Genomic DNA, 20,207 nt, shown 5'->3' with positions numbered 1-20,207 from the left:
AAGACCGGGTGTGTTCGGTAAGACACAATGAAATGATTGTGGCTTTTTTTCTTCTGTGATCTAAAAAGAAAATATTTTAGTAACAATCTTATTTTACAGTGAGGTCCTTCACAATCTTTGCTTTGTGACACTCCTGTCAGATATCATTAGCAAAACTGTCATATCAGCAGATCCACTGTGGCCCTCAAGCCCACAAATAGCCAAGACATTGTATCACCACTGCATCCATCTGACAGAACAGCACAAAGCGATCTATTGTGCCCCTGTCATTTTCCCAGAAAGCACATTAAACAGGGTTCAGTGAGTCCTGCAAATTGAAGTTATGTATTTCATCAGAGCAGCCACATCTTCAAGAAGAATGGGATTTGCTCTCATTAACTTTCTAAGCCGATAAAGATAGAACAGACAGATCACATACCCAGAAGCACAAAATATGGTAGGTAAAGCAGTCTTTCACAGTTCTGTAGAGTAGCTAGATGGTTGGTGCAAGTTTTCGAATTGGTTGGATGGATTGAAAAATGTCTACTGATCAGTTTGTGTCTCTTCATCAAATTACACCGAGTAAATTCGTATCCCTGTCGGGCACTTTCAGTAATTGTCTGCCATATTTTTTTTTAAGTAGGCGTTCAATATGTTATGCAAAACTGTGGATAGTAAAGTGATATTAAAGGTTTTTTTTCATGCTATACTTATCTGCTCTGTGCAGTGGTTTTGCACAGAGCAGCCTCAATCCTCCTCTTGGGTCCTCCACCGGCGCTCCATGTCCTTCCCTCCTGCCGAGTGCCCCCATAGCAAGCAACTTGCTATAGGGGCACCTGAGCAGGCTTGCTTCTGAGCTGCAGCTCCATGTGTGAATGGACTTGGCCCCACCTCAATGCTCTCTCTTCATTGGCTCACTGGCTGTGATTGACAGAAGTGGGAGCCAGTGGCTACCGCTGCTATCTCAGCCAGTAAGGGGGAAAGCCGAGGCTCTTGTGCACATAGCTGGATCGAGATGGGGCTCAGGTAAGTTTTAGGGAGGCTAGGGGCTCTGCTGTACACAGAAGGTTTTTTACCTTCATGCACAACAGCTGCTAAGCAATAATCACTTGTAAAATCCGTCAGGCTGGTTGTACCCAACTTTATCGATACATAGCCCATACATGCTTTGGAGCTCAGCTGGTTCCTCTTGATTAGAACTGTATCTGGTCAGTTACTCTGTGTAATCTCCAACACCACCTGACACAAAGCAGCATACACATGATTTGAACTCCAGGTTCCAGTGGGTAAACAGATAAGCTGTGCATTTCTATAGCTTACAGAATAACAGTAGAGAGAAAATTTATAACCATGTAACTAACTCAGGAACCAACTTCATATTGCAGGAGATATCACTAGCAGATGGATGTCAAGCATATCATTTCAAAAGCAAAAGTTTTGAAGTTGTCTTTCCCTTTGCTAGACCATTTAGGCTGTGATTTACTTTCATTTAAAAGCAAGAGCATGTTGAGTTATGCTCAGATGTATGACAGTGAGGCCTGGCACGTATATTATGCTTATTTGGCTGTGCTCCAGAGTAGAATTATATTTTATGGGTTAAAGGCTTGGACTAGTTATGTTGCGTTGCTGTCTTCCCGAGGGATTGTTGGAGTAGTTGAGAGAGCATATACAATGTAAATGATGCATTTTGCGCTCATGTATATTATTGTGTGCTAATGCTGTTTTTTCTTAGGGCTCATGCACACTGCAGCTCAAAAATAAAAGGTGCTTTTAAAGACGTTTGAGCTGTTATTTCTCTGCCTCCGTTCAGTTTGTAGCTTAAATGTAATATTTCTCGTAAACATAACTCATTTCCTTTTATACTTCGTGTATTAGAATACTTTAAAGTAACCCGCTGTCTAAATCAAGAATCAATACTGGCCGTAGCGGATGTGCGCATCGTATCTCAAAGTACCCAACAAGTTATTCAAGTGCTACCATTTTTTGTTTGATGTCTATAAACTAATTTAAATCTCTGGATACATCCAAGTCATTTTTCTTGTTGGATAAATAAAGCCACCTACAGGAGCCAATTACATTGATAAGTTGGTTCCATTTGGTTGTTCTTATAATGCTGCTGTGTTTCATTTCCAAATGAAAGGACTTTAATAACTTGGAGAATCTCTTGAGATGAAGTGTTCCGTGTCATCTTGTGCACTGTTGTAGCAAATGGCATAACTTCTTCCATATAGCTATATGGTATGAAAACCTAATGTTCAAAGTACTTTTTTGAAGGCATTTGTTATTGTCATGGGAGCCATCTTAAGAGTCTTAAGATCAAAACAGTTGTTTCATCTTTTTTTGCTGTATTAAGCTCTTTCTACATAAAGCTATTTATTTTTCGAATGGTACAACATGTCACCTCAAATGAATACAAATGACACCCCAGCTCTTAATGTTAGAAGCACACTTTCCTCAGGAGCCTTATCTGTCTTGTTGAGTTCTAAAGATCTTTGCTGTTGGATTACATTTGGTAATGTGAACCTTATATAAGTTGTGGAAAGAGGTCCTAGTCCATTAATGCATGCTAAGGGTATAACTTTAGTGTTTACATTCACTTTGAACCTTTGGTGCTTTTTTGTTTTTTGGTATAATGAAGAACTAAGCTAATTTAGGTATGGCTTAATCGGCTTGTTAGGTATGGCATGGCTTATTCAGCTTTGCGCCCACCCTTGGTCTCCTGGAATCACTCCATACATGATACAGACATATTATATGATTTTGCCAGAATGACAAATGGTATAAGACACAGAACATTCAATGCTTTGTTATCTTAAAGTGGTGTTCCACCCAAAAAAAAGAAAAAAATACATGAATGTGCCTAAAAAAAAAATAAAAAAAAAAAATTTGGAAGTTTTTTTTTTTTTTTACTCATCTCTAAATGCCTGTTGCTAGGGGGTCCCTCATAGTCTGCCTCTCAGTGCCTGGGCTGGTGACATCACTTCCCCTCGGCACAGGAAGGGCTCAGCTCTGCTCCCTCCCTCTTGTCAATCATCTGGGACCCATTACAGGTCCCAGATGACCAAGCGGCCAATCACGGCGCACAGCCCGGCGCCCACAGTTGCAATGCCGGCGCCGCCGAACGGAGGGGGCACGAGCGGGGCTTCTATCCCCCGCATCGCTGGACCCTGGGACAGGTAAGTGTCCAATTAAAAGTCAGCAGCTGCAGTATTTGTAGCTGCTGACTTTTACCTTTTTTTTTTTTAATGGGTACTCCTCTTTAAAGCTGGGTTTACACCATTGTGTTTTTTCACACCGTTCACATGCACTGCATAAAAGCAGTGCAAAACACATCAAAAAGGCGTATGTACTATTTTTTTTCCGAAACCATGCACCACAAGGCATAGTAATGTGTTACTGGCCATTAGCAAGGTGCGTTGGACTGTCATTAAATGGCACTGCAGTCATGAGCAATCACATTACCGGAATGCAAAGGTGTGAATCCAATCTAAAGCCTAATTGTAGCTCTGTTGATTTTAGAGAAAAAGTGAAAGTTTTTTTTATTAAAGGAGAGCAGAGAATGGTGACTGTCAGTAACCGCTCTCTGCTCTTCCCCTCCAGCGCCCACTGGAGCCCCTGACTGGGGGGGGGGGGGGGGTGCAGCTAGCTCGGGCTCTCAACGGGGCACTGAGAGCATGAGCCAGCTGCCAATCAGGCATCTGGGATTGAGGGGGAGGGCACAGTTGGCTAAGCCTTTCAGTAAAGCACTGAGAGTCTGAGCCAGCAGCCGATCAGGCATCTGGGTGGATCCCAACAATATGATTGGGATCCTTCCAGAACCTGGAGTGTCTCTGTGACATCACCCAACAGCAGACTTTAGCCCACTGTCATCTAATTCTGGGCTAAAAGTGGACACAAGTAAGTGCACTCCTGTGACCCACAGGGGAAGTTTGGCCAAAAAAAGCTTTGACCATACTTCCATTTTAATATTTTTTTTTCTTTAAATGCAACTCCAACACCACCACAAAATCTCCCACCTTTATAACAGGCTAAAGATAAAGACTCCTGTGAGCACTCTGTCACTGCTACTACACTGCTTTTAGCACTTTGTTGTGGGTCTAGTTTACGTATACCATAATCCTTTTATTTCTGGTTATGGCAGACTGCCCCCATTCAAGCCAGTCTCCAATGGGAGCCATGCTTAGTGTGTTAATGTATTAAAAGCCTTGTTTCTGTGTATAGTTAATATAGTGTATATGTACTAAGCAGGTAGCCATATTTATATACGGCTTATAAAGGTTTTATTCTATAAGTTTTGATCTTATTTCAGACCCATTACACAAGGTCTCCCAGGCTTGAAAACAATATACCGCAGTGAAATGTGATAGTTTCAATTTGAGTTGTTTCAATGTCAAATGAAAGACAGGCACTGAAAAGTGTATTCTAAACCCAAGAAGAAAAATGTAATATGTTGCTGCTTATGAGTGGTGGTAGCTGCATTCATTTTCTTTTTTTTTTTCAGCTATTTTTCCTATCTGCTAATTTTGCTGCACTTCTTTTTGTTGGGATAACTCACTGTAGTATACTGTATCTTAGGGGAAGCTGCATTGTCACCCTAGGACACAAAGTGTGGTAGGACTACAAACCAACTTCCTTGCTCATTACCATGACATAAGGGGGGAAGGGTTATGTAGTACACAGAGAGAGCTCAACATGAACTGATAACCTAGCAGCAGAGGTAGAGAGCACAGAGTAAGGCTGGGTTTACACTAGTGCGAATTGGATGCGGGCTTTCCTGCGTCCAATTTGCATGACTAAAGATTGTGAACGACTCTCAATGGAGCTGGTTCACACATCTCCGTGGCAGCTGCAAAGCGGATTGGACAAGAGTCCTGTGCGTCTTTGGCTCCATTTCTGGTCCGAATTCAGGCAAAAATTTGGGCCTGAAACGGAAGAACAGGGACACACCAGATCCCTCCTGTGAGCCGCATCCATATTGGGTGTGAACCCAGCCTTATCAGCTCACCTTTCTCTCAGGATCTTCTGATTTTTTGCACTTATTGAACAAATATAATAAAATACTTTTAATTGCATATTTAACAGACCAAAAATAAGTAAATAAGCATCTTTCATTGTTAGAGGTTTTATTTACACTTTAATAAATAGGATTGTAATAACAGCAAAGAATTATTTGCCCCCAATTTTGTAATTATATCAAACATTTGTCCGTTTTTTTTTCTGACCACAGTATGTAATATAGTTTAATTACTTGCCACCCGTGCTATAGCCGAAAGACGGCTGCAGCATGGGCCTTCATTGCCTCCCGAGCAATCGCTGTCTGTGTGACCCTCTCTGTGATCGCTGACTTTATGAGACTCGGCTGATCACAAATCAGAGTAAGGGGTCGATCTCAGCCCCTTAACACGTGATCAGCTGTCAGCCAATGACGGCTGATCACGTGATGTAAACAGAAGCTCAGCAATTGGTATTTTTTTTTCCTCACGCAGTCAGCGTGAGGGGAAAAAAAAGCAGATCAATGACTTCTGTCAGAGGGACATCGGTCCCTCACACAGAAAGCTGTGGCTGTGCCACCTGTCAGTGCCCACAGTGACACCCATCAATGCCCACCAGTGCTGCCAATCAATGCCCATCAGTGTGTAATCAGTGCCACAGATGAGTGTCACCCATCAGTGTCACCTATCAGTGCCACCCATCAATGCCACCTCTCAGTGACACCTATCAGTGTCACCTCATCAGTACTTATCAGTGCCTATAAGTGCCCATCAGTGAAGCTTTATCAGTGAAAGAGAAAAATTACTTGTTCAAAATTATATAACTATGAAACAGTTTTGTTTTTGTTTTTTTTCAAAATTTCTGTCCCTTTTTGTTTTATTTAGCAAAAAATAAAAAACCCAGCAGCAATTAAATACCACTCAAAGAAAGCTCTATCTGTGTGAAAAAAGTGACAGCGCAGAAAGCTGAAAATTGGTCTGGGCAGGAAGGGGGTTTAAGTGCCCAGTAAGCAAGTGGTTAAGGTGGAAGTAAACTCCCATGTATGATGTTTACCTATAGGTAAGCCTATAGTTAAGCTTACCTATAGGTACTGTAAATATCTCCTAAATGTGCACTGTTTAGGAGACAATGACTTTAGATGCAGCTGGTGACGTCCCTGGCGCATGCGCTTTGAAGGAGCATCATAACCACACCATTCTTTAAAAGCCGTGCCTTACACAGAGACTCCCGAGGGCATACGTCATCACCAGCTCGGCCAAGCAGATAGCTAAAGCCTGCGAACTCGGAAAGAAGACCGGGTGAAGATGGAAGTGCCTTCAGCAGTGACAGCTGGAGGGCTTCGTTTTCAGGTAAATCTGCCATAATGTGCTAGTATGTGAGGCATACTAGCACAGTATGACTTAAACTGCCCGGGGCCTGTTTTTTTGGATGCAGTTTACTACTGCTTTCATTCTATTGTATTTATTTATTTTTATTTGGATTCCAAGTAACTTCTTGACTTGACCACGTGTTTTGGGGCCTAAATAAATCTAAGACCTCTTTCACCAATAGGATTGTGATTGTTTCCTGTTTTTAGAAAAATCTGCCTTTTTATTTTGCTGGTGCAAAATCTTGTTGGTGATGATAGGTGCCTTATTGGAGTCCTCCACCAGAGGAAATGAAATGTTGTTAGTTACTTGTAATTATGGTATTTTGTCAGCTCTGGTTCCTAACAATGATACCTCTATCAGAATTTGGCAGACAAGTGAGCTCAAATGAATCACCTAGTCATGTGATTCTCATTTATGTACTTTGTTTTAGGGTGGAACAGACTTTGTAATAACAGTGGATGGGGTGTTTGATATTTTATAGTCATCCACTGTTAATGATTCACTCTATGCATTATTTTTTTTTTATATATATAAATGTTACTTTAACAACTTAACTACTTCCGGACCACCACATGCCGATATACGCCCTAACTTTGACGGGAGATAACGTTGTTACGGCAGCTGCCATAACCCCGGTATCCTCGTGTTCGGCCGGTGGTCCGGTTCCTGATAAGAGTGGTCTCTGCGGCGGATTCCTCTCCCGCCGCGCTCCTGTGCCCTCCGCCGCTTACCGAATCCATCGGCAGCGACGGAGGCAAATGGATCTTCACCCTGGCTGGGCATGGAGACGAGTGAGGGGAAGGCGGAAGCAACGTCAAAACGTCAGCTCTTAAAGGGCCCTTTTTTTAAATTATTTTTTTAAAAGACAATTTTTTTTTTTTTTTAATTGCATTTAAGTGTAAATATGAGATCTGAGGTCTTTTTGACCCCAGATCTCATATTTAAGAGGTCCCGTCATGCTTTTTATCTTTTACAAGGGTTTTTTTTTTTTAAACGCGCCCCATCCCACCGAGCTTGTGTGCAGAAGCGAAAGCATATGTGAGTAGCGCCTGCATATAAAAAACAGTGTTCAAACCACACATGTGAGGTATCGCCGCGATTGGTAGAGCGAGAGCAACAATTCTAGCCCTAGACCTCCTCTGTAACTTAAAACATGCAACCTGTAGAATTTTTTAAATGTCGCCTATGGAGATTTTTAAGGGTAAAAGTTTGTTGCCATTCCACGAGCGGGCGCAATTTTGAAGCTTGACATGTTGGGTATCAATTTACTCGGCGTAACATTATCGTTCACAATATAAAAACAAAATTGAGCTAACTTTACTGTTGTCTTATTTTTTAATTCAAAAAAGTGTTTTTTTTCCCAAAAAAGTTTGCTTTTAAGACCGCTGTGCAAATATGGTGTGACAGAAAGTATTGCAATGACTGCCATTTTATTCTCTAGGGTGTTAGAAAAAAAATGTATAATGTTTGGGGGTTCTAAGTAATTTTCTAGAAAAAAAAACTGTTTTTAACTTGTAAATAACACATCTCAAAAAGAGGCTCGGTCCTTAAGTGGTTAATTATAGTGATGCCTAAATGTTAGTGTTCATTTGATTTTCTACATTCCCAGTATACTGTTACCTGAAGTCAGTTGTCTAAGGCCTACGGAAACTTCCAATAAAGACAAGGAATGGGCAAAAGTTAGAACCTCTGTCAATATTTATTTTTTCTGTGTTTCCATTGGGCAGGTTTCCCCCCAGATGGCAGCTGTCACACAGAACAGGAATCTAAAACTTTCCTGCTTTAGCAAACATTAAAAAAAAAAAATTGGATTGTAGCTAGACTTTAATCTTGTAAAATGACAAACTAATTATGGCTGTCTCACTCATTTAACCCTTTGACACCAACAGTCTGTATAGTAACAACATACAGCACAATGCCCTTTGCTGGGCTTGAGTTACTAAACCTCTTTCCATTGAAAGCCACCAGCCAACACTTTTGCTCAAATGGTGGCTCTCGATCTCGGCTGCCATTGACAGCACTAGTCTCCGTTGATCATTTTGAATTACCGTAATAAGATTGGTTCCAATCATGGGATCATTATATTAGGTATGGCATAGTGACCTCATGCAGGATGAAGGGTTCAATGAGATGGCATTGAAGATTTTTTTTTTCTTAGCACAGTTTTCCCCCTACAATAGAAAAAAATTAAACTTTTTTTAAAAACAATATGCCAAGTTAAAAAGTTTATACAGTATGTCCTCATTTTTAAGTATGCAAATTGTCCACGTTATTGTCAGTTTAACTCGGCAACCCTTAGTTGCCAGGTTGCAATAGCGACAAAAATTTGCTTCTTGGGGCCGGGGCTGCTGCCCGAATGCTGCACACCATTTATCATCATTTCACACACGCAAGATTAGGGTTTGACATGATGGGTCTCTGTTTACTCGGTGCAACCTCGACTTTTAAATTTGACCAAAAAATTGGGTCATTTTTGTGCCCTCTAAAATGAGCTTTTAATGTGTCTTTTTACTGGAAGTTTGAGTTTTCTAGACCTTTGTGGTAATATCGTGTGACACAATGTAGATTGTGACACGCGCGCCTTGGTGACGTGGGTTGATTATTTTGGGCCACTGCTGTGCTTACTATCCACCTTGGAAAGAGGACAGATAAATGGTAGAAAATTGGCTAAACAGCGCTGGCCTCACCACACATATAAATAATTAAATGAATCCTTGTATCTGTGCCTAGACCAATGATTATTTGTGAACCTTTTAAAATAAATATTAAATAGATATAATCTTGTTAACATGACTATTGGACTCATAAATACCAATTGATAAATTAATAGATTAAAGGGGTTGTAAAGGTACGTGTTTTTCACCTTAAAGCGGAGTTCCACCCAAAAATGGAACTTCCACTTTAAGGGAAGGTGACCCCCTGACATGCCACATTTGGGGGGGGGGGGAGCGGATACCCTCTTTTTAGAGGGTTCCAGCTCCCACTTCCTCCCGGCGCACCGCAAGGGAGATCACATCTCCCCCCTCCCTCTCGGCAATCATCTGGGACACGCCAGTCAATGCGCTCCAGGCGGCTCGCTCATGCGCAATGCATGCCCGGCTGTGAAGCCACAGCTGGGCGCCCACAGTGACTATGCCCGCGCAGCAGAGAGGAGGGGGAGATGAGCAGGGCTTCATTCCCCTTCATCACTGGACCATGGGACAGGTAAGTGTCTGATTATTAAAAGTCAGCAGCTGCAGTATTTGTAGCTGCTGACTAAAATTTTTTTTTGTTAAGCGGAACCCTGCTTTAATGCATCTTATGCATTAAGGTAAAAAAACATCTGGCAGTCACCGGCCCCCCCAGCCCCCCGTTTTACTTACCTGAGCCTCAAATTTCCATCTGCAAGTCCCTGCCATCCCTCTATCCATGGGTTCCCAGCTCTTGATTGGATAGATTGATGGCAGCACAGCCATTGGCTCCCGCTGCTGTCAATCAATTCCAATGACCCGGGGGGCAGGGCAGAGTCCTGCATTCGGCCTCTATGGACACCGAATGCTGGACTCAGGAGCGAGCCTGTAAGGTAACCCCTTCGGGAGAGCGCTTCTCCAAGGGGGTTATCTAATGCAGGGAGGAGCCACAAGAGCCGTGCTACCATGCGGAGCAGCTCACAGCAGGGGTCCGGTGCGGACTCTTGTGCAATTCGCTCTGCAGCCGTCCTGGAGCTGTGTAAACTGGCTCCATTGAGAGCCAGTCACAGGCTCCTGACATACAAATTGGATGCGGTGAAAGCCGCATCCAATTCACAATAGTGTCAACCCAGCCTTAAACGTGTGAAAAAAATGCAAAAAACTGCTCTGGCTGTGAAAGGGTTAAAGGATAAGTTCACCTTCGGGAACATGTTACATGTTCTACCCGTAAGCTTTGTTTAAAAAAAAAACAAAAAAAACTGGCTCCTTTTTTAGCTGGCTCCTAGATTTAAAGCAAATTTGTCAAGCCCTGGGTTAACTAACGCCTGGGCATCTATGCATTCATGACCTTTTGGGTCACTAAAGGGTTAAAAAAAAAAAAGCACTAATCCCCTTTTACAGGCGTGACCTTTTTTTTATTACTAGTTCATGCTCAGATTAAGCACTGCTACTATTGAAAACAGGAATTTGGAATGTATTTTTCAACTTTTTTTATATATATATATATATATATATATATATATATATATATATATATATATATAAATTTGCAGATTTTGCAGACTTCCTAGATTGGGCAAAGACCTTCCAAAATAATCTGGGTTCTCGGTATGCCTTTCAAATCTTTTTTTCACGACCACCATCAAAAGACTCAGCAATGATTCAGCTATCAGCAAGTTTGTCATATGTTCAGTTGCTTGACCTTATCTAACAAATGGAGCCCATTGGGAGTCCTGTGTTCCAGAAATAGGTCCATATACAAAGCTTCAGCTGAGCTGTATTCAGTGCAAACGATTTGAGGCTTTATTTTATACAATAGGAAGATTCTGCATTAAATCTCTGAAGAGGGAAGCAGGGCAACATCACATATAAAAGAAAACTTGAAAATGGCTAAATTACCTTTTTAAAAAAAAAAAAAAAAAAAAAAGTGAATAACCTTGCAGTCCTGCTGTTTTGTGCTTATGTGAAGATTGTCTGGCATTTTAACATTATTATTTGTCATGACTTTATCACACAGAGCAGCTGATTTTCTTATGCTTTAGGTGAATGTAACACCTCACCCGCCTTTGTAACTTTCATAGCGTGAAGTCTGGATATTAACCACTTAAGGACCGAGCCTCTTTCTGAGTAAATTGATACCCAATTGATACGCTTCAAAATTGCGCCCGCTCGTGGAATGGCGACAAACTTTTACCCTTAAAAATCTCCATGCGCAACATTTAAAAAAATTGTACAGGTTGCATGTTTTGAGTTACAGAGGAGGTCTAGGGCTAGAATTATTGCTCTCACTCTAACAATCGTGGCGATACCTCATGTGTGATTTGAACACAGTTTTCACATGCAGGCGATACTTACGTATGCGTTCGCTTCTGCACGCGGGCCTGTTTAAATTTTTTTTTCTTATTTTTTTTACCTTTTATTTTTTATTTTTACACTGTTCTTTAAAAAAAAAAATAAAAAAATTATGTCACTTTTATTCCTATTACAAGGAATGTAAACATACCTTGTAATAGGAAAAAAAGCATGACAGGACTTCTTAAATATGAGATCTGGGGTCAAAAAAGACCTCAGATACACTAAAATGCAATAAAAACATAAAATAAAAATGTAATTTAATAAAAAAAAAAAAAAAAATGTCCCTTTAAGAGCTATGGGTGCAAGTGACGCTTTGATATCGCTTCCGCCCTGCAATGGTATACCTAACGGGAGAAGAACCTGATCGCCTCCGCTGCTACCGACAGCTCCGTTAAGCGGCAGAGGGCAACGGAGGACGGCGGGAGGGGGGGGCCCACTCTCCCGCTGAAGATAAAAGTGATCTTGCGGAAAATCTGCCGCAGAGACGACTTTTATCTGAAAGTGGACCGCCCGCTGAAGAAGAGGATACCGGGGTTTTGGCAGCTAGCTGCTGCCATAACGATATCCCCCTTCAAAGTACCGACGTATAACGACGGCGGGTGGTCCGTAAGTGGTTAAGGGTATACACACATTTGTGTTATTGACGGCGGAGTCAGTGCGATATATACAAATTCATACTGTCTCAGATTAATGAAAAATAGGCGTGGACGTGTCCATGATGTAATCTATATCAAAATGTTATGCAGTCGATGTGTAAAGAAATGTAGTGTATTTGACAATGGTGTATTCAACATAATAGCATTAATGTATATGTGGGGGCACCTGTTTTGGTAGGTGAGGGCAGACCTGCCATGTTTTATTTCTTAGGCTCCATGCACAGTGGGCTTAAAAAAAATCTTCTGTTCTCTTGGGAGTAAAAAACGCTCATATAGAACATTTTTTGTACAAAGTCTAGACGAGTTTAGAAGAGTTTTACGTTTTTTTTGCCAGCGAGCTCCAATCAGAACCGCAAACCAGAAGGTTTTTTTTTTTTTTTCCTGACTCTAAACATTAAACTCAAAATATGCCTGTAAACGTCCTAATGTGCATGGAGACAGGATAACACTGAGCTGCTTCTACAGGCAGAACACAAAATTACTGTAGAAGCAAATTTTTTTAAGCTAGTTAGCATGGAGCCTAAGAGTTCTGTGCTCAGTCTCTGCATTGGTTTTTGTTACTCTTGTGAGTGAGGATTCTTATTCTTGGCACGTGAACTTGGGGGGCTGGCTTAGTGGAGCAATAAAAAAAAGCGGGTCTTTCGTGTGGTGCAGACCTGCTGTAATAAGATTATTGGCTGCAGCTGGAAGCAGACATGTTTCTTAAGCTATTAGACATGGCAGTGGCAAAGATAATGGGTGGACATGGAAGAAAATCCAAGCTTGCTATAGAAGTCAGAAAGACAGGACTGCTGCAGGAACCTAGTGGTGCCTATTCATACCTGCAGTGGCTTTTAAAATCTTCTTAAAATGTCTGAAACTCAGGCTATGGCTATGATGGGCAAAGTTAGGACACTTCAAGAGATGAGCAGGCTCTCTGGCCAGTGGAAATGTGCAGGAAATAGGGTCAGCACCAGACATTAGGAGGTACTCAATTTTTGCCTATGGGAATGTCCTGAGAATTGCATAGTTACATTGTAGGTGAGGTTGAAAAAAGACACAAGTCCATCAAGTCCAACCTAATTGCACGTAGAAAGAAGGTTTTGGGGGTGCTATTATGTGTAGGCACCTCTAGGAGACTGAACATTATATCTGCAGCAATTTATTTTGTCCACCCAACAGGTTCTCCCTAAATTAGCTTTTCTGGGGCTTGGTCCACACTTATGAGCACTTCATTGTAGTACAGTTGACATTTTGTAGTGACTTAACTGCCCCTTCATGTGGACTGCATCTATCTGCTCCTTCAATGTTGTTCATAACAATCTGTATGTATGCTGTGAGATCTTTGTCCACCTGAAACACCATATAATACATATCCCTGTGCATTGATTAATTAAAGTAAATCTGTGACTAGGTTTGGGCATTCAACCATTTACATATTCTTGCCAAACAGTAAAATGATCTTCTAACCTCACTGACCTCTGTAGTTGCAGGGACTCTGGTGTAATTCATTAAATTAATTTGTATTTCTGTTTTCACCAGTGGCAACGTAGTAAAAGAGACACTGAATATAGGGTCACTGTGTGGCTTGGGCAGGCCATACATGGGTCGAATTTCGAAAAAGAATTTTCTTTCGAAAATCGTATCTATGAATCTCCCTTCGTATATCACACCATTAGTGGGCTGCAGCAACAGCCGATTTTCGTGCGGCAATCAAATTTGAGTAATCGGACATGTTGGATATTCTAATCAATGATGGGAAAATCGTGCGAGAAATGTAATCGAAAAAGAAATGCGCATGTGCAAGAAAATAAAATTCCCGGAAAGAAAAGAAGATTCCCAGTCGTGAAAATTATTATCTATAGCAACAGGAGGTGAAATTGAAGGCTTGGTTGGCTGAATTTCGAAATCAATGGTGGCACGATCGGATCACAAAACGCACAAATTTTCTGATTTTTCAAAAGAAAACTCTTTCGAAATTCGACCATGTATGGCCAGCCTTAGTCTCCTGTCTGCCCTGCCCACTAACACAGCTGTATTTGATTGATTAGCCAGGACACTCCTGGTCTGTACCTCCCACCATAACACAACAGCATGATTGACAGGCCAGGAGATTCCTGTCTATCACTGCTATTCACCTGAACACAATTGCACCCACATTCACACTCTTTGATCACTACAATTCCCGATGCATGATGGGAATTGTAGTTTGTTCCAGCAGCACTGAGCAGTGAGGGGAAGTGATGTTGGCAGTTCTTTGATACCCCATTGTTTATGTACATTATGAAGTGATGCTCCAAATAAAAACTATCCTGAAGTTCAGCTTTAAGTTAATGACACCCCCAGATCGGTTCGCATATTGCAGTGCGAACTATGAATTCGGACAGGAATCAAATTGCATGGGTGTCCGCACCCATGCGATCCGATTCTGGTGCAGACAAAATAAAGGGTCCTGCGCGATTTTGGTCTGAATGCGATGCGATTTTGCATCACACAGACATCGCATGTGATCTGCACACCAGTGCGGTGCAAATCACATGCAATGTCCGACATAGCACAAGTTTGAACCTGCACTTAAAGGTCAGGGCAGAGTCACTGAGGCTTCAGCTTCTCTCTGTGTTGACTTTTATTATGTAAACAAAAAGCAGGTGCTCTGAGCTACAATCCAAACTGAGTATCTCTGTTTTGAAATTTGAGGATGAATTGCTCCTCAGTACCTGCAGCTATAGAGGTCAGTGATGACCAGGAATGGGCTTTATTTAATGCAGCCTTTTTCAACCAGGGTGCCTTGAGGTTTCTTCAGAGGTGCCTTGGCAAAATGCCTAAAAATTGCCCAAAAAGTGTATACAAGGCAGCATTTGGATGAAGCCTACCTTTTAGTTACACAAAGCCACAGATTTTCTTGTGAAACATTACAACCTTCTAGCTGTTGGCGTTCTATTGACCAATGGTACAATGGTATTGGCATTGGGGTCACATTAGCTGAGTGATGGCGAAGAGAAATATTGGAATACTAGTCAGTACCAGTTTGCAAAAGTGTATTTGCTTTGGAAGAACAAATCATCTAATCTTGGGTGTCCTACATGTGCGGATGTCGCTGCTTTATGTAAAACTATTAGAATTGTTTTTTACATTTTAGAATGGGGTGCTTCGAGACTGTCCATAATTTTTATAGTGTGCCTCGAGACTGTCCATAATTTTTAAAGGGTGCCTGGACCAAAAAAAGGTTGAGAAACACTGATATAATATATTTGTCTTTCTGATTATGGTTGTTTTTTTTTAATTTTTTCCTTTTAATAAGCGTAGCATAAATACTATTTCAATACGTGTAGAAGTTTCAGAGGTTAATGATATTTGTTTGGCCTATACGTAATTCAAGCGTAGAATCTGAATAGAATGAAAAACGTAAAAAATGCAAAGAAGATATTACAAAACACTACATTTCTCTTGTAGTTGCAATGAGAAGAACTGTCAGCAGAGGCTTTTACTTTGGAGAAGTCCAAGCAGGGTCCAAGAAGGTGTCATGCCTGTACTGAGTGAATAAACGTGTATAAGTTGGTCTACTATTTTTTTTTCTCCCACAGAGATAATAATTGTGGCTTCATATGGTTGCATGGAAAGCCGTGGCTGTCTGTGACTAGATTCTTCTAACTGCTGGTAACGGTTTAATAGAAGCGCATTGAACTACAATCTTGGCTGGACTAGTGGTTTTGTAAAGCAAATATGACCAATACGTTAATGAAGACACTGCAGAAAACATTTATTTTTTCTGATCTAGGGATATGTTCTGTAATGGTACTTTCCAGTACACTCACTTACCGTATATACTCGAGTATAAGTCGAGTTTTTCAGCACATTTTTTTGTGCTGAAAGTGCCCCCCTCGACTTATACTCGAGTCAAGCACTTTTCTGCAGAAAAAAAATTCATTTTCCGAACCGAATTTGGGGCCCCGTATCTCAGGGCCACTTTGTGCTAGGAACCCCAAATTTGGTGTGCAAACCCAGTGGAACTGGTACCACAAGATATCCAAAGCTAAGGTTCCTAGCACTAAGTGGCCCCGAGATACAGGGCCCCAAAATCGGTTCGGAAAATGTAATTCTCTGCTGCAGAAAAGTGCTTGACATTTTCTGAACCGATTTTGGGGCCACGTATCTCAGGGCCAATAGGTGCTAGGAACCCCAAATTCCTGCCAGATCTAAAAGGACAGCAGACCATTTTTTTTGTATGTATTTATATATTTCAACCTCTGACAATATTAAACTTTGTGGTTCAGTCATACATTTCGTGTTTATACCGTATTATTTGTTTTCCTTTTTTGCACTTCATTTTGACTATTTCCCCTTATGCCCCATACACACTATCAGAAAATCGAACTGCAGATCGGCCAACTTTTTTTGCTTACTAGTCGCAAGTAGAAATTGAATAGGTCACAAAATTTCTCGTACGACAGAAAAAAAAATCGAGAGTTATGTAATGTGTTGTAATGTATTTGTATTGTATTTTTGGACGACAACTGTACTGACTAAACGAAAATCGTGCGATCTGATATTGTACAAGGAAAATTTTTGTGCTTGTCCGATTGAATATTATCGGATGAACGGTCGTGATCGGCTTGCGAAAGCTCTGTACTAACAATCCGATTATCGTATGATCGCGCCAAAATTGATATTTTCGGATCGTGTGTACGGGCCATAACCCTGGTTATTGTAACAAAATTATTCTGTTCTGTAAAATCGTATCGCATAGATCAGGCAAACTCGTCAGTGCCTAGTGCACTGGCATACCAAACGTCTGTCCTGTGTTATTGGAATAGCAAATATTCTTGATGTCCCTTGAGGGGCAGGGCTTACAGATATGGCGATACTTGAGTTGTAGGTTACATTAAGTCCTCCATCACACCGTGGCATTGCCTCATAGCAAGTTGTGTCACACTTTGACATTTGAATTGCACCAGTAGAGCAAAACCAGATCTGAACCAAATTTCTATGCAGCTTGGTATATGACTTTTGGTGTACTGCAGCATGACTCCATGAGCACCTTCTGTATCTGTGCTTTGAGGTGATATTCTAATGGATGGCACAGCAACACACTGCACAGAGTGGCATGCTTTACCATGCATTGTGTTTATTTGCAGTACAACTTAAGTATTACTGCACATTAGTACAATGCATGGACGTGAAGTGGGCCTTGGGTATATAGGAAGTTATGCAATGCAGCAGTGCTCAGGCGCTGATGAGTTATATGCGTCATCCATTTGCCAATTGCATGCACAAAACATTTTTTTTTTTTTCTCAACCGACCTTGGATAAGAAGCCATTTAAACTCCATAGAGAGACCTTTTCATAGATAAGTTATGACTTGCCAATTAAAATGCAGACAAAAGATTTATAAAACGGAAAAGCTATTTTCAGCTTAATCAGACTGTCTGTCTTTGTTGTCATATTATATTTGCCCCTCTTTATTTTTTATATTTTATTTTTCATTATTATTTCGTAGTTTACAGGTCAATTGTTTTCAGAGATAGGTATTGTTTGAATAAAACTGTCTGTAAATTCTTGGTGTACTGTATGCTGACATTGGATTGGGAAATCAGACAATGGCCACAATGAGCATTGACTGTGGATTGTCCAGCTAGTCTGGAGCTTTAAGGTGTGTGTTTAGTGCTATAAATCGCATACCGTAACTTCTGGAAATTTGATTTGCCAGTGTCTGTTTTAATGTATTTTCCCTTTTATTATACTGATATTTAAATTGGTGAAATATGAGCGTTCTGGTTTTCCACACTGCAAAACCCAACTAATAAGTTATCCAGTTATATTGCCCTAGACAGGACAGAGCAGACTACAGGATTGGTATGTTCTTGTTTTCTCAAATACCTAAAGTGGTTGTAAACCTCAGACATGAAAACTGAACAAAATACATCTCACTATAGTGTGTACTAACCTGAATCCAAAGCACCAAGTCTGGTTCCTCTCTGCTATCTGCATGACTCAATCCTAATAGATTAGGTTGATACCTCAGTCTCCTGGGAGCTTGCCTGCCCCCTCTCTAGCACACAGCTCTGTTTCTCTAAGCTTTTAAATGGAGGGGGGGCGGTTACTTTCCTCCTATCAGCTCTCAGATTGCACTCAGCTCTGTGCTCTAAGTCAGAAGAAGATCCCCAAAGTTGGAAGAAGACCCCCAGAGCTGCCTAATAAATTACTTTAAAAACCTGTCTAGTGCTTTTTTATTGACACTTTTCTTCCCCCAGTTGAATGGGTAGGGGTACGATGTACCCCATACTCATTCACATAGGGTGGGGGGCGGGAGGCCCCCGTGGCCTTGCCTAAAAACTCCTGCCCACAGCTCCTCAGGACCGGTGCGGTGTCCAAAAAAAACAAACTCGATTCGAATCAAGTTTTTTTTTTTTTTAAGAAAATCGCAGATTTTTATTTATTTATTTATTTTTTTTGGAAAATCTCCCAGCCCAGCCCTATACCAGACCTAAGGGCCTGGTATGCCCCTGGAGGGGGAACCCATGCCGTTTTTTTATTTAAAATTTGGCACGGCATTCCCCCTCATGATTCATACCAGACACCTGTCAGCAATGCCTGTCGCTCATCGTGAAAGGAAAAAACAGTTTTCCTTTCGCGATGAGCGAGCCAACTCGGCGCTGGCTCCCGCGACGGGGCTCGCAGGTGTCAAATTTCGACGATAACAGCGGCAAGATTGACACAATATCACGGTCACCTACTGTACATTTGATTTGCAACGGTTTATGGCCTTAACCCCTTCCCGCTGCCACCTCCCGGCCTTTTAACAACTTCGAGATACTGGGAGGCGGGCATTCGGGTCATGTGAATCACATGATTGAAAAGCTCTTGATCGCAAATATGCATCGGAGGCTTTTCGGTCCCCTCCAGTGACTGTGCAGGGAGGGCGCAGGGCGCTTGGTCTCAGCACAGTTTTGTGTTTACATAGGGCCTCATATATGCGGCCTCTCAGTGCTAGTGCCCACCCGTGGAGAGGCCGCATAGATGCGTGTGGCCGGTGGGAAAGGTTTTAAGTGTTATGTATAACCATAACTTGGAATAGAGTATGGAAGGGTTAGGGTAAGACCTGTTCTATTTTTTTTTTACTGCTGTCTGTGTCTCCACTGAGAAGATTGGCTCTTCTGTTTGCTCTTTTGACCATTGTCACCAAAACAAACTGATGGGAAATCAAAAATGTTACACTTGCCACTGGAATAGTAGTGGAGTTAATATCTTTTAATGGGGATATTTCTTAAGGTAACTACTGTTTACAGGGGTAACTCTCCTCCCTATGGGCAAATTTCATCATGCTAACCAATGCATCTCCAGGGCAGGAAGTCAAGGAAAACCTCACCAATAGGACACAGAGCGCCAATAATAAATGTCTATATTTTAAAACAACTAAAAAAGCATATACATACATTTTAAATGCATAGAATGCTGTGTAGCACATTAAATTTAATTTTAAAATTGCTGAAAAAATTGTCTGATGGTCATTGTTTTCTGTGTTGCAGGTAAAGTTATCAATAAAGACCTTCGGCACTATCTTAGCCTTCAGTTCCAGAAGGGATCCATAGATCACAAACTACAACAAGTTATCAGAGATAACCTCTACTTAAGAACAATACCATGTAAGTACTTTTTGTGGTGCTCACTAAAATGCTCATTAATTATTTGATTGATTTCTAGTAGATAGCTGCAGCAGTGATGCCTCCTGGAATTGGAAAAGGAATGATAGTTAGTTTTGTTTAAGTAAGATATATACCCGTAAGCTGGTTCTGGCATAGATATACTGGGGTGGCTGTAAAATCAAATGATGAAATAAATGTAGTACGCTTCCACAAGCTTCATCACAAAAGTATCTGGATTTCCACCCCAAGTCCTTGTTCACATGGTGTTTAGCTTGTAATAGAGAAGAGTGTATGTACAGCAATCTTTTGTTAAGCATTCATACGGTTTTCAGAAGCTTTGTTGAAGCCTTTAATGTACCATTTAGCAGCAGTTTGGGAATGCTAAACACAGATCTTAACAGGAGTAGTATTGTCCTTTCTAGCAGGTTTCAGTAAGCTTCAGCACCACGTGATGCTTAAGGCCTCATGCCCACTGGACATTTTTTCTGCTGCTCCTAGGGGCATTTGGCTTTTTTTGTCCTGCCCCTAAACTCCCATGTTAGGCTAAGTGTCCATGCACACACA

At 41.3% G+C, this 20,207-nt stretch overlaps 1 protein-coding gene across 3 annotated transcripts in view; it reads left to right on the top strand.

Annotated features, from left to right (window-relative positions):
* The window catches only part of MAGI3 (membrane associated guanylate kinase, WW and PDZ domain containing 3), a 548,042-nt gene that overhangs the window by 204,026 nt on the left and 323,809 nt on the right, over window positions 1-20,207 (top strand). For all 3 annotated transcript variants that reach the window (XM_073615714.1, XM_073615713.1, XM_073615715.1), the window contains exon 2: window positions 19,527-19,643. In XM_073615714.1, the coding sequence (XP_073471815.1) occupies window positions 19,527-19,643 (117 nt within the window). The remainder of the gene's footprint in view (window positions 1-19,526; window positions 19,644-20,207) is intronic.

Source organism: Aquarana catesbeiana, linkage group LG02, assembly GCF_042186555.1.
Source record: "Aquarana catesbeiana isolate 2022-GZ linkage group LG02, ASM4218655v1, whole genome shotgun sequence".
In the NCBI taxonomy this organism is placed as follows: domain Eukaryota; kingdom Metazoa; phylum Chordata; class Amphibia; order Anura; family Ranidae; genus Aquarana; species Aquarana catesbeiana.
The sequence above is the reverse complement of the archived record's forward strand: the minus strand, read 5'-3'. Positions and strand labels throughout refer to the sequence as shown.